The sequence below is a fragment of the Myotis myotis genome, unplaced genomic scaffold, assembly GCF_014108235.1.
Source record: "Myotis myotis isolate mMyoMyo1 unplaced genomic scaffold, mMyoMyo1.p scaffold_m19_p_6, whole genome shotgun sequence".
NCBI lineage: Eukaryota > Metazoa > Chordata > Mammalia > Chiroptera > Vespertilionidae > Myotis > Myotis myotis.
Genome location: NW_023416368.1, coordinates 81,490,374 through 81,503,913, shown reverse-complemented (window position 1 = coordinate 81,503,913; position 13,540 = coordinate 81,490,374). Strand labels below are relative to the sequence as shown.

Genomic DNA, 13,540 nt, shown 5'->3' with positions numbered 1-13,540 from the left:
CTCTGAAATCAATAAAAATATATTAATAGAAGGAAAAAAAAAGACGCAGCTAGACACATTTTTGGCTTGTATTCATTTTTCAGACAACTTTAACAGCACTTTAAAAAAAAAGTGAAACAACTTACTCGAACTTCCGTTATCCAACCTTGTAAATTTTTTAAAAAATATATTTTATTGATTTTTTTACAGAGAAGAAGGGAGAGGGATAGAGAGTTAGAAACATCGATGAGAGAGAAACATTGATCAGCCACCTCCTGCACAACCCCTACTGGGGATGTGCCCGCAACCAAGGTACATGCCCTTGACCGGAATCGAACCTGGGACCCTGAGTCTGCAGATCGACGCTCTATCCACTGAGCCAAACCGATTAGGGCGAACCTTGTAATTTTTTTCTTTCTTTTTTAATCTTTACCCAAGGATATTTTTTCCATTGATTTTTATTTTATTTATTTTTATTGTGAACTGTTTATAACAGTTCACAGAGGGCAAGACTGTTGGCACTTTCATCTAAACAGCAGTATATAGGTGGTTATTTAAAATGAGCAAAATAGAAACATGTAAATAATAACAGAAATGGCAGAGCTGAAACAGAATGAAAATTATTAGGCATAAATAAAAAAATTTATGGGGAAAATAAATTTTTGGTCTCTAGAGTTAGGTTTGCTAAAATTAAATCAATTCACTATTTTACTTTCAAATTTTTGTTTTTCAATTACAGTTGACATGCCATATTATATTAGTTTCAGGTGTACCTGATCGACTATTTTCAATGTGAATGAAGCATAAAGGAAACCAAAGATATGACAATTGAATGAAATGCATGACCCTGGATTTTCCTTTTGAATTACGGAGAACATTACTGGAAAAAATGTCTAAATCTAAATAAGGTCTAAGCTTAGATAACAGCATTGTATCAAAGTTAATTTCTTGATTTTGTGAACTAATGCCATGTAATGTCCTTGCTGTTAGGCAATACTGTATGTAGTATTTAAGGCAAAGGGGCACATACTTGCAACTTATTCTCACATAGTTCAAAAAAACAACACATACATACATACATACATACACAAACAAAAGACCCAGTAGCACAATACAGGTAATAGCTTAAAAAGCAAACGTGCCCTAGCCGGTGCCCTGAGCACTAGAGCATATCGGCCTGTAAACCAAAGGGTCTCAGGCTCATTCCTTGGCCCCCCAGGTCCAGGCACATACAGGAGGCAACCAATTGATGTGCCTCTCTCACATTGATGTTTCTCTCTTTTTCTCCCTTCCACACACTCTCTCTAGAAATTAATGGAAAAAATAACCTGGGATGAATATTAACAATACATAAATAAATAAAATTTAAAGCAAATGTGCTGATTTTGCTTTTCCAGTTCCAACCAGATGGTATTTGCAAACAGTACCTCCGACAGAGGTTTAATTTCCAAAATATATAGAGAACTCATAAAATTCAACACCAAACCAACAAACAACCCAATCAAAAAGTGGGCAGAGGAAATGAAAATATACCTGTCCCAAGAAAACATACAAGCAGCCAACAAATATATGAAAACAAGTTCAACCTTACTGGCAACTAGGGAAATGCAAATAAAAACTACAATAAGATACCATTTCACACCTGTTAGAGTGGCCATTATCAACATAACAAGCAATAACAAGTGTTGGAGAGGTTGTGGAAAAAAGGGAATCCTCATTCACTGCTGGTGGGAATGTAGACTATGGAACCACTATGGAAAGCAGTCTGGCGATTCCTCAAAAAAATTGAGAATAGTGCTACTATACAACCCAGCAATCCGTCTCTCCTGGGTATATACCCCAAAACCTCGAAATCATGTATTGGCAAAGATACATGCAGCCTTATGTTCATTGCAGCATTATTCATGGTGGCCAAAACATAGAAACGACCAGTATTCCACGATAAGAGGACTGGGTAAAAAAGATGCAGTACATATACAGAATGGAATACTACTCAGACATAAGAAAGGATGAAACAACATGGATGGACCTTGAGAATATTATCCTAAGTGAAATGTCAGTCAGAAAAAGTTAAGAACCATATAATTTCACCCATATGTGGGTTATAAAATTAAAACTTGTGAACATGAACAACAGTGTGCCAGGGGACGGGGGCGGGGCGGGGGGGAGGTGCGTGGGAGGAAGGGGATCTTAATATATGGTGACAGGAGAAGATTTGACTTTGGGTGGTGGACACACAGTGCAATACACAGATTTTGTAACATAGAAACCCACACCCGAAACCTGTATGTTCATGTTGACCAATGCCATTCCAAGAAAATTAATAAAAATTAATTAATTAAAAATAAATAAAAGATTCTGCTAAACAAATTATTGGTGTCAAACTACTTTGGAGGAGTGCTGAGATTATGTGTGATATGCTTTCAGGGATCCTGATTAAAATAATCAGCATGCTGATTTCAAACCATCTTTAATTTGTTCATCAAAAGGGTTAGAAGAAAGAACTCTACAGTATTTTTAGTTAAAACCTCGATACAACCTAATAAGGTAGTTGAAAATAATTAAGTAGAAATTGCCATATAAAATATCACAATGTACTATAAAGCTCAAGATAAAACTAATTCTGCTGGGCAAAGAAACCAGACACAAAGTGGTTATACTTGCCCTAGCGGGTTTGGCTCATTGGATAGAGCGTCGGCCTGGGGACTGAAGGGCCCCAGGTTCGATTTCTGTCAAGGGCATGTACCTTGGTTGCTGGCACATCCCCAGTGGGAGGTGTGCAGGAGGCAGCGGATCGATGTTTCTCTCTCATCAATGTTTCTAACTCTTGATCCCTCTCCCCTCCTCTCTGTAAAAAATCAAAATATATATATTTTTTAAAAAGTGATTATACTGAATGGTTCTACTTTACATGAAGTTCCAGAGCAGGCAAAACAAATCTATGGTGACAATAATCACAAAATTTTGTGGGGGAGGTGAGTAGGGGAGAGTGTGACTGGGCAAGAAGAATCTGACAGAACTATTCCTTATTTTGATCCCTACCTACCTCAAAACATATGTAAAAATAAATTCCAAATGAATTAAACATCCTAATGTAAAAATAAAACCATAACCATTAGCTCTACAATGTAGAATATTTTCTATATGTTAAAAACACAACATAAAGTCTAGAAAACATACAGAATAGGTTGACAGCACTGCCTAAATTAACAATTAAAACTTTAATGATCAAAACACCACAAACAAGTTAAGTCAAATGACAGACTGGGAAAGAAACAATTGCAACATTTTATAGAGTCCTTAGAAGTGAACAAAACAAACAACCCAGTAGAAAAAATGGGCAAAGGGCATGGAATGGCAATTTGGTAAATACAGATGGCCAATTATCAGAAACTGTCTAATCTGTGAAGAAATGCAAATGAAAACCTTACCTGCAGAGAAATGCAGATAAATACAACAAAATATCTTTCTTCTACATAATTGGTAAAAATAAAAAAAGATAATACCCAGCGTTAAGTGAGAGTTTAAAGAAATAAGCACACCCCCTCACATTGTTAGGTGAGAGACTGACCAGCACAGACTGTTGGAATAACTGTTATAAAATAAAATGCACATATCCTTTGACCACAGAATTTTACTTCTAATTATCAAAAAATATATTTCTTTAACCACAGAGACATTTCTGGTTTATGGTAGCACTGAAAATTGGATATGCTGACTGAAAATTGGAAAAGAATCTCAACATTCTAGTACCAAGGAGACTGATGAGCTACATATTGTTGTACATCATATGAAAGATTACTACTAACCTATTTAAAAAGAATAAGGTCTTTTACTTGTAGAACTTGGAAGAATGTCCTTAACATGTTAAGTGAAAAAAGCAAATCCAATCCTATCCTATCCTATATAATCCTATCTAATAAAAGAGAAACATGGTAATTGGCGTACGACCACTACCCTTCCCATTGGCTAATCAGGGCGATATGCAAATTAACTGTCAGCCAAGATGGCTGCTTGAAACTAACATGAGGCTTGCTTGCTTCAGTGATGGAGGACTCCAACGTTCCCCGCCTGCCGCTGCAGGCCTCTGAGCTGGCAGTTTGAAACATAGTTACAAAAAAATAGAAGCTAAACAAAACCAGAGAAAGCAGCTTTCAGCTAGCAGGGATCTCAGACCTGGAGTTGATACAGAGTTTCAATTGTAGAACCGAAACAAACCAGATACCTGCTTTCAGGAGCTGAGGCCTAAGAGCTGGAGCCTCAGAGCTAAAGCTGGCCCAGAATAAAAAAAGAAAAAGAAAAAAAGGAGCAGTTGGGAGCTTCAGTCCCAGCCTGAAAACAGCCCTCAGCCCCTCACCCAGACTGGCCAGGCACCCCAGTGGGGACCCCCACCCTGAAGGGTGTGTGACCAGCTGCAAACAGCCATCATCCCCTCACCCAGGCTGGCCAGGCACCCCAGTGGGGACCTCCACCCTGATCCAGGACACCCTTCAGGGCAAATCAGCCGGCCCCCACCCGTGCACCAGGCCTCTATTCTATATAGTAAAAGGGTAATATGCCTCCCAGCACTGGGATCAGCGGAGCCACGAAACCTCCCAGTACCAGGATCAGTGTGACAGGGGGCAGTGCCCAAACCCCTGATCGCCCTGCGGCTCTGTGTCTGACAGGGGGTGGGGCCACAACCTCCCTATTTGCCCTGTTCTGTTCGTGACAGGGGAAGGCGCCTCAACCCCCTGATCGGCCCTGCTCTGTAGGTGATAGAGGGTGGCGCCCCAACCCCCCTCCCCCCCCCACGGGCCCTGCTCTGTGTGTGATGGGGTAGAGCCAAAACCTCCCCATCGGCCCTGCCCTGAGTGTGACAGTGGCGGCGCCCCAACCCCGATCCGCCCTGCTCTGTGTGTGACAGAGGGCGGTGTGCCAACTCCCCTATCGGCCCTACTCTGTGACAGGGGTGAGCTCCTCAACCCCGATGGGCCCTGCTCTGTGCGTGACGGGGGGTGGCGCCACAACCTCCCCATCAACTCTGCCTTGAGTGTGACAGGGGGCGGTGCCCCAACCCCCCAATCGGCCCTACCCTGAGCGTGACTGAGGGTGGCATCGCAACCTCCCAATCTGCCCTGCTCTGTGCATGACAGGGGGCGGTGCCCCAACTCCCCAATTGGCCCTGCTCTGAGCCCTACCAGGGGCTGCACCTAGGGATTGGGCCTGCCCTCTGCCACCCGGGAGCAGGCCTAAGCCAGCAGGTCGTTATCTCCTGAGGGGTCCCAGACTGCGAGAGGGCACAGGCCGGGCTGAGGGACACCCCCCCCCCCCGAGTGCACAAATTTTTGTGCACTGGGCCTCTAGTCCTATATAATAAAAGCCTAATATGCTTCAATCCACGGACTGATGCTCTATCCACTGACCCAAACCGGCTAAGGTAGTACAATTTTTTTTTTAATGGAAAAGGAAAGCAAAAAGAAGATTCAAAAGCTCCCACTATGACTGTCTTTTTCTGTTGATTTTCCAGTACACTTTCCCTTGGCAAAGACATTTACTTGGGCAAAGGCAAAAATACACAATGTATCATGGACCACAGAAGTGACTTCATTCCAAGGTGAGGTCACAACTGCAGCTCTCCCACAGCTTACACCACAGTGTGGCTGACAGTGGTGCCTGCTTCTTGGACATTTCAAACCCAGTTCTTTCTTCATCCCTGGCCAAGTAATATAAATATTTAATTTGATTTGGAGCCTGAGCAAAAAAGCCTCCAATCACCCAAGGAACCATTCAGAACAGTCCAAATGCCCAATTTTAACAGATTCTTTCTTAAAACAGTAGTTCAATGTTAATAAATTACTGAGTAATTACCGAGGGGAAAGAAAAACAAGGAAGATAAAGCCCCTGTCCTCAACAATCTGGTTATGCCACGTTGCAGAATGACATAAGCAAGATATAAGGTCCTGGCAGTGTAGAGGACCTAAGGAGTCATGAGTTGCTATTGGTAGTTTCAGAAGTTGTTGCTTGATGAACTAGGACATGAATACAGACAGATAGGGAAGAAGAGTGGGCAGAAAAACAGAAGGCCAAGAGAATGAATCACATTTTTTGCAGCCTGATGAAAGGGGAGGAAGGTAGTGGGGGATGAAGTGGGAAAGAGAGGTCTGGGTCAGATTATGAGTGTCATTAGTGCTATGTGGAAAGTGGTTTTTATACAGCAGGTAGTTTTTTAAAGTAATGTCTATAAAAGTGACCACTCTGTTTTGGCCAGGAAGCATTTAAAAGGGAAGTTAGTTTCCACAAGTCACAGCAATAGTAGACTCAAACCGTCCTAAATACTCTTTTTTAAGGAAGGTGAAGGGCCCGGATAAGCAAAGACTGCTGAGAAATCTAGAGGAAAATGAGTAAAGGTGTAAATGCCCCTTCTACCCCCTGAATTCCCAAGTATCATAGAAACAAAATACAATGATATGTCCCAAACACAACCAAGTAAATGAGGCATATTAGCAAAGGAAGTAGTTTTGAAGAAAGCTCAACATTAGGAGTGATCATAAATTCCTTGATACCTTTGCTAGATCTTTTTGATGTCTTCTTGTTTCCTTCAGAGGTAATTTCAATTTCATCAGGATTACCCCCTTCATCTTCAATTGCCTAAAGGAAAGGTAAATGGGGAAAAAAATTTCACCATGAAAGTCAACAAAGACTTGACTTTCACAGAAGCTCGGGGCCAATGATTTGGAAGTGCATCACCTCCACCGTTTCCATTCTTTCTCTTGCTCTACACACTGAAGCAAGGGCTCTGGAGTTAGACTCTAACAGTTCTAAGCTGTGTGGTCTTAAGGAGATTTACTTAATCTGTTTTCTACTCCATAACATGGGGTTACATAAAAATACAGTACTTACCTTTAAAAGCTGTGTGAGAACTCCATCACCCATGTAAAGCAAGCACTGAACAAACATTCGCCTTATTTTTAACATTACCACCACATTCTGGGTTATCCCTATTCCTGGGCTCAATGGAACTAAAAAAAATGAAAAGGCACCCCCTCCACTTTCCTATGACTTCACCCAGCAATGTGCTATCTGACCTCAGGGACCCCTCTCCATGCCACGCCTGCACTCGACACTGTCTGTATAGAATACAATTCACTGGCTGAGTTCCTACTGTGTGTGGCACGGAACAAGACATGACATGTAGTACCTCATCTATGACTGACTCCAAAGGTCTTGCTCTCAGCCACTAAGAGACTCACCTCAAAGGATACAGAATTACAGAAGCTCTTGGCAAGCCCAGCCTCCCACCCCAGGAACTTGTCGTTCACTTCAACAGCTCCACCCACACTCAGCAAATCAGTACTGAACATGTCAATGATGACATCCCTGAAAACTGGGCATCCCTGAAATGTCAATGATGACATCCCTGAAATCAGGTTCAGGATTTACTAATAACCCTTTCTGTTTTTACTGTACTATCCAGTGAGCATAATTTTCTTATAAATCCAATTCAAATACTGCATTTTATTTGTATACCGTTTCAGATTCTCAGGAGTTTCCAGCTTGCTACCTGAATTTAGAATGGGACTTGGGGGGTCCTGCACCTACCTAATCTGTATCAGGAGCAAAGACAATCTCTCCCGTCTCTCTGAAGCCAGATCTAGAAAAAAATCAAAGTGCTGCCCTGGGATCAAGGAACAGACAACCAGAAAGCCCCTAACTCTCTTAGCTAGGGACAGACAATGCTGGACCACTAAGAGACTAGAAGAGCTGCTCTAGACAGGAGGTGTACACTTCACCCTCACTGTCTCATTGGGGTGCAGTGTTTACAGGGTCATCTCTACGGGGACTGAGGGCTCTGAGTCATCCTTATAGGCCTTGGCAAATTAACTTCGTTGTGTGTTCCCTCCATCTTTTCCTCTTTTGCCCTTCCAGGAAAAATAAACCAAGGAAGGGATACAAACTGGATGACAGAAGTAGAAGAGAAAGATCAGCAATAATTCCAGACTTGCTTGGGCATGTAGTAGATGAGTTCATAGGCTCACGGTATTTATGTAGTGCCTACGTGTCTGAGAAACCGAAAGGAGGGAAAAGGTGGGATGGATTTGTCCCCTCAAAGGTGACAGTGATGGAAGATTCCTGAAGTCATACCAGTCTCAGCCACCAGCCTGACAGGAGGGTTCAATCCCATCTTAGCTCTGCAGGCTTGCAGACTGGGAGGAAAAAAGTAAAAAAAAACACCCAACTCAATTTTATTGCCAGGAGGCTCTGGTGGCTAAGAACATGGACTACATCTTCCCAAGTGCCAACCCTCACACCCTCGTTGCATTTTCTCCAGGTAAACATCTTGGTTAATGAAGAACGGCCTGTCCTGAATAAAGGAATTTAGTGTTCACAGTGAATAAAAGTTAAGGAGGTTAGTATCCATAATGAAAGAATATAAGCTCTAGTTAGAAAGGCCCCAAATGGCTCTGGGCGTATCACCTCACCACTCTTGAGCCTGAGCTTCCTTATCTGGGAAAATAGGAAAAAATACCTACTTCCTCTCAATAGCAATCAAAATAAAACCCCAATCCTCAGTTGTTTGGGAGCCAGGGTGGAAGGCTGAGAGGGTCTCAAGACACGAGGAGGAGCCTGGCCGGGCGCCCAGTGGTTGACGTTAACCTATGAACCAGGTCACCGGTTCAATGCCGGGCGGGGCTGCCGGCTCCATCCCCGGTAGGGGGCGCGCAGGAGCAGCCATCAATGATTCCCTTTCATCATTGATGTTTCTACTTCTCTCTCCCTCCCTCTCTGAAATAAAAAAAAAAACAAGACCTAGGTGGGGAAAAGGTAAAAAAAAAAAAATGAAGCGAATAAGAAAAACGTAAGGGATGCAAACATTGACTTAACTCCGCATTTTTCGCACCTACCCTTCAGTACCCCGTAAGGTAGGGAATACAGCCCCCATTTTGGAAATGACACAGAGGAAAAATGACTTGTGACAACGATCAGATCCCCGGTGTTTACATGTGCCAGGCAACATGCCAAGGCCTTTCAGGCCACCTCACTTAGTCCCCGAAACAAAAGCACGATGTTTTCCCTCTTTTTACACAAGCAGCAGCAGGCTCAGTGAGGATCAAACGTCTTCCATGCGAAAGATCCAACCCCCGAGACCCGACAGAGCCCTAAGCCCAGGCGCACACCCTGCCTGCCTTTCGGGGTGAGCCATCTCGGTGTCCCCCGAGTCTGCCTTTTACATTTCTGGTCACTCTTGCAAACAACACTTTCCCTTCCGTGTCATACCCCCGAGCTAGGGATGGCAAACCCCAGATTGGTTTTTTTTCCCCTTTAAATGTCTTCTTGACATGCTCGCTTTATAAATTAACCTCCCATTCAAGGCTTGCTGGCCCTAAAGGGACAATCAACATCCATCTTTGTCGAAGACTCCCGCGGCCAGCGAGGGCACAGGGGCTCAGCCGGCCTGGGTTCCAATCCCGTCGCCTCCTCTCCCCGACCGTGTGACCTTGGCCGGGTCCCCCGACTCCCCCAGGAAGTGAGGATTTCAGGGCGCCCCGTCCACTTTGTGGGAAGCTGGGAAGAGACGGCAAGAGGAAAGCCCTCCGCGAAGTGGCTGCTGCGGAAAACAGGCCCTCGGTCGATGTCACCCGCCATCTAGAGCTGCGCGGCTACCGCGGCTTCCCCGTCGCGTCACATTTTCTCCTCCTCGCCCCATTGCGGCGCTAGGATTTGCACCTGGGCCTGGCTGGGCGCGCAGCCCCCGCCGGGGCCTAGGAGGAGCCGGGAGAAGCACGGAGCGCCAGGCCGCAAATGGGGCCGGAGGCGGGCCCTGGGACCAGAGGAAATCTGTTGCGGCTGCGGGAGTCCCACGACCCCACTCTTGTCCACCTCGAGGGCCCCGGCTCTACCTTTCTGAGCCTCTCCATCAGAACGCTCTTGTTGCCGCTCGAGTCCAGGTTCCGTTTCTTCAGCTCCGCCCGCAGATCGATCACCCGCAGGTCGCTGAGGCGCCGCGTCCCGGTCTCAGACGAGGCGGAGCTCAGAGCCGCAGCGCCCGCCGCACCCGAATCGCCTAGGCCTGAGAGAGTCTCCGCCATTCCAGGGACCCGGGCTCTGCCACCCACTTCACACAGAACCGGGCCGGGGTTCTCTCAGCTCCTAGCACAAAATGGCGCCGCCTGCCAGAGAACTGCTCCAGCGCCCCGGCTCGCCTCGCTTCTGCGCAGGCGCACCTGGCGCAGGCCCGGTACTCGGTAGCGTCTGCAAATGCGTGGTGAGCGCCTTGAGGGATGTGCGCAGGCGCGTTGCGTCTCTCCAGCCTCCGCGGCGAAAGGCCGGGACGCATGCGTGTTGTCTATACGGCGCCTGCGCATAGTGGCTGGGAACGCGCGGTTGGTCGGCGCACTAGCCCGTGGCTGCGAAGAACGCCTGCACAGCCGGAAAGCGGGGCGGGAGGAAGTGATTGCGTTTTCCTCTTAGGCGGCGCCATTTTGTGCTCAGAGCCGCTACAGCCGCTGTCGGTGTGGGGAGTAGGTGCCGGAGACGGGGAACTCGGGATGGCGGAGACCCTGGCAGGCTCTGGCGACTCGGGTTCTGGCACGGCCGCGGTTGGTCCGGGCGCCTCGGAGGCGGGGACGCGGCGGCTCAGCGAACTGCGGGTGATCGACCTGCGGGCGGAGCTGAAGAAGCGAAACCTGGACACGGGCGGCAACAAGAGCGTCCTGATGGAGCGACTCAAGAAGGTGAGGGGGCGCGGGGCACGGGGGTGGTGCAGGAGGTCGGAGTGCGTCCCCGAGTGGACCTGTCACCGCGACCTCTGGACCCGGGCGTCTGCGGCCCGCCCCCCTCTTGGCGGACCCCCCGGGCTGAGCTGTCCGGGACGAGGGGGCCTGGCTGTGTGACCTTGGCCCGTGATCGTCTCTCTCTGTGCCTTGTTTCCTACCAGGTCATCGCCTCAAGTGCGCTGGCAGCCTGCCTGCCTTAGACGCTAGGCTGGCCCCTGACTCCTCCCAGGCCCGAGTTTTAGGTTGGGCGCCGTGACCTTGTACAAGTGCCTGTATCTCTGAGCCTCAGTTTCCCTCCCTGGAGAACAGATGACTGAAGGACCTTTGAGATCTTGCAGGAAAGGGAGCCGTGCTTGTACCTGGCCCGGCGCCTTGGCACTTACCATACCCGACGCCAGACTGCTCTTCTCGCGGGTGGCCTGGCCGACCCCCTGTCCTTTGGATCTGTTTGAGATGTCACTTTCAGTAACGCACAGCTCCCCCGCCCCCACTTTCTCCTGTCATCCTCTGTTTATTCCCCTCAACACCACCCATAACACAAACTTGAGGATGGGGGATTGTCGTGTCTCCAACCAGAACAAGCTTCTTAAGGGGTGGGGGGACCTGTGAGTTTACTGTGAGCCCCAGCCTTGTGCCAGGCAGGAGGGAAGCACCGAGGTACCTTCCCCAACCCGATCTGTCTGTCCTCCCTCCCCGCACTCCCCCAGGCCAAAGATGGCTTGGTGGACCACCGCTCAGAGCCCATTGCCCATGGAGACCAAGTACAAGCCTCTTGTTATTATTTGTTATATTAACTTAAACTAGAAGGTTGGGCAGTTTCAAGGTTAGAGGCCAATTTGGAACTGGTCATTGACCCTGATTCTGAACACCCTTTCACACACCCCTTTTTTGGGGTGCCGGGAAGGGGTGGGGTCGTGTGGCATCCGTGCAGAGAGAACCAAGTTGTGCTGGGTTCTTCCTGTGTCTTGTGGGCTTGAAGCCCAGATAGCAGAACAGACTTGCTCTTTGCAAGGAAGAGTTAGAAGTTGTTATTTAAAAGCAACAATGTGTGCCCTGCAGCTCTTGACAATGTAAAATCCATCTCTTCCTGACAGGCAGTTAAAGAAGAAGGGCAGGATCCTGATGAAATTGGCATCACATTGGAAGCCACGAACAGGAAGACGGCAAAGAGATGTGTTAAAGGTATCTACCTGTAGTGCCTGCTGCTAGAGGTCCGAGTGTTTGAGAGCCCACTTGCTTAGAGACCTGGTTTTTTAGTACTGTTTCTGCCCTCCCGGCCAGGAGGAGAATGTCTTCAGCTGTCATTGTTCTCCATCTCCTAATTAGGCCTGCTCTTCACCAGCTAACAAGTGACTGTCAGGGTGCTGGAGGAGGACACCAAGTAAAATTAAAATACATGCTAAAAACATCTCAGTTCTTGCCATTGGTATTAAAAAAGAACTAGAGCTGAAACCGGTTTGGCTCAGTGGATAGAGTGTCGGCCTGCGGACTGAGAGGTCCCAGGTTCGATTCCGGTCAAGGGCATGTACCTGGGTTGCGGGCACATCCCCAGTAGGAGGTGTGCAGGAGGCAGCTGATTGATGATTCTCTCTCATCGATGTTTCTAACCCTCTATCTCTCTCCCTTACTCTCTGTAAAAAATCAATAAAATATATTTAAAAAAAAAAAAAAGAACTAGAGTAAGACACTCTAAAAGCTGTCCTGACTGGTTTGAGCACCTGCTTGGCTTCCTTCCAGGTTTTAAAAAATAGGACTTAAATCAACGAAAATGACAACAACCCAAGACCAAATAGAACTCAGCTTCTCTATGGTCCAAAATAGATTGTCAGAGTATTTGTATCCAGCCTATTTTTACTAGTGTGATTTTTAAAAAATTAAGATATAATTCAAATTCTATAGAATTCACCTGAAGTGTACAATACAGTGCTCATTCACAAGATTGTGCAGTCATCACCAGTGTCTAATTCTAGGTATTTTCATGACCTCCGTGCCCACTAGCAGTCACTCCCCATTTTCCCAGCCCTCAGCCCGTGGCACTAATTGACTTTGTCTCCTTAGATTTGCCTATTCTAGACATTTCATATAAATAGAATCATACAGCCTATGGCCTTTTCTGCCTGCCTTCTTTCACTGAGCATTATGTTTTCAAGGTATATTTACGGCATGCCCCAACATTAATTCCTTGATGGATAATACCTGTTACTTTTTGGAAGGACTTAATTTCAGAAAACTTTGAAATCTTACTGCCCTTATTGTAGGGAGGAATTACTTATTGGATTAAAGTGATCAAGAGGAGCCCTAACCGGTTTGGCTCAGTGGATAGAGCATCGGCCTGCGGACTCAAGGGTCCCAGGTTTGATTCTGGTCAAGGGCATGTACCTTGGTTGTGGGCACATACCCAGTGGGGAGTGTGTAGGAGGCAGCTGATCGATGTTTCTCTCTCATCGATGTTTCTAACTCTCTATCCCTCTCCCCTCCTCTCTGTAAAAATCAATAAAATATATTAAAAAAAAAAATTAAAGTGATCAAGAGGAATTAACCAAATGTCCTCATTATTAGGTTTTACAGTGATAAGGACAATATAATTCAGGTAGTAGAGGACAGTTTAGAAAGTCAAAAGAAATTAATTTGTAGCATTTTCAACAATTTCAGTTTACTTTTTAAGCAGATTTTCCTGGCAGGAAAACTTTTCTATAACGTATCTAACTTTTAAAACTTGTATGGTATAAGTGTTTTGAAAGGTTAAATTTTTTAGTTAGGTTTCATAAAGAGCTACATTATGTTTAATTTTAAAACATTGATTT

The 13,540-nt window shown here is 46.1% G+C and overlaps 2 protein-coding genes across 16 annotated transcripts in view; one reads left to right on the top strand and one right to left on the bottom strand.

Moving 5' to 3' along the window:
• The window catches only part of SAFB (scaffold attachment factor B), a 35,427-nt gene extending 25,243 nt beyond the window's left edge, over positions 1–10,184 (bottom strand). For 4 of the 10 annotated variants that reach the window (XM_036314481.1, XM_036314482.1, XM_036314486.1 and 1 more), the window contains exons 1-2: positions 9,861–10,183; positions 6,525–6,609 (exon numbers count right to left, since the gene is read on the bottom strand). In XM_036314481.1, the coding sequence (XP_036170374.1) occupies positions 6,525–6,609; positions 9,861–10,049 (274 nt within the window). In that variant the 5' untranslated portion in view covers positions 10,050–10,183. Of the gene's footprint in view, positions 1–6,524; positions 6,610–9,860 lie in introns of those variants that run through there. The other 6 variants (XM_036314480.1, XM_036314483.1, XM_036314484.1 and 3 more) reach the window with 3 other exon arrangements.
• A 193-nt stretch (positions 10,185–10,377) lies between these two features.
• Positions 10,378–13,540, top strand: part of SAFB2 (scaffold attachment factor B2) — a 41,941-nt gene continuing 38,778 nt past the window's right edge. For 3 of the 6 annotated variants that reach the window (XR_004968371.1, XM_036314476.1, XM_036314478.1), the window contains exons 1-2: positions 10,380–10,694; positions 11,831–11,918. Coding sequence is in view for 5 of the 6 variants with exons in the window: in XM_036314476.1 (XP_036170369.1) it covers positions 10,509–10,694; positions 11,831–11,918 (274 nt within the window). In the remaining variant the exon portion in view is untranslated. Of the gene's footprint in view, positions 10,695–11,830; positions 11,919–13,540 lie in introns of all 6 variants that reach the window. The other 3 variants (XM_036314474.1, XM_036314477.1, XM_036314479.1) reach the window with 3 other exon arrangements.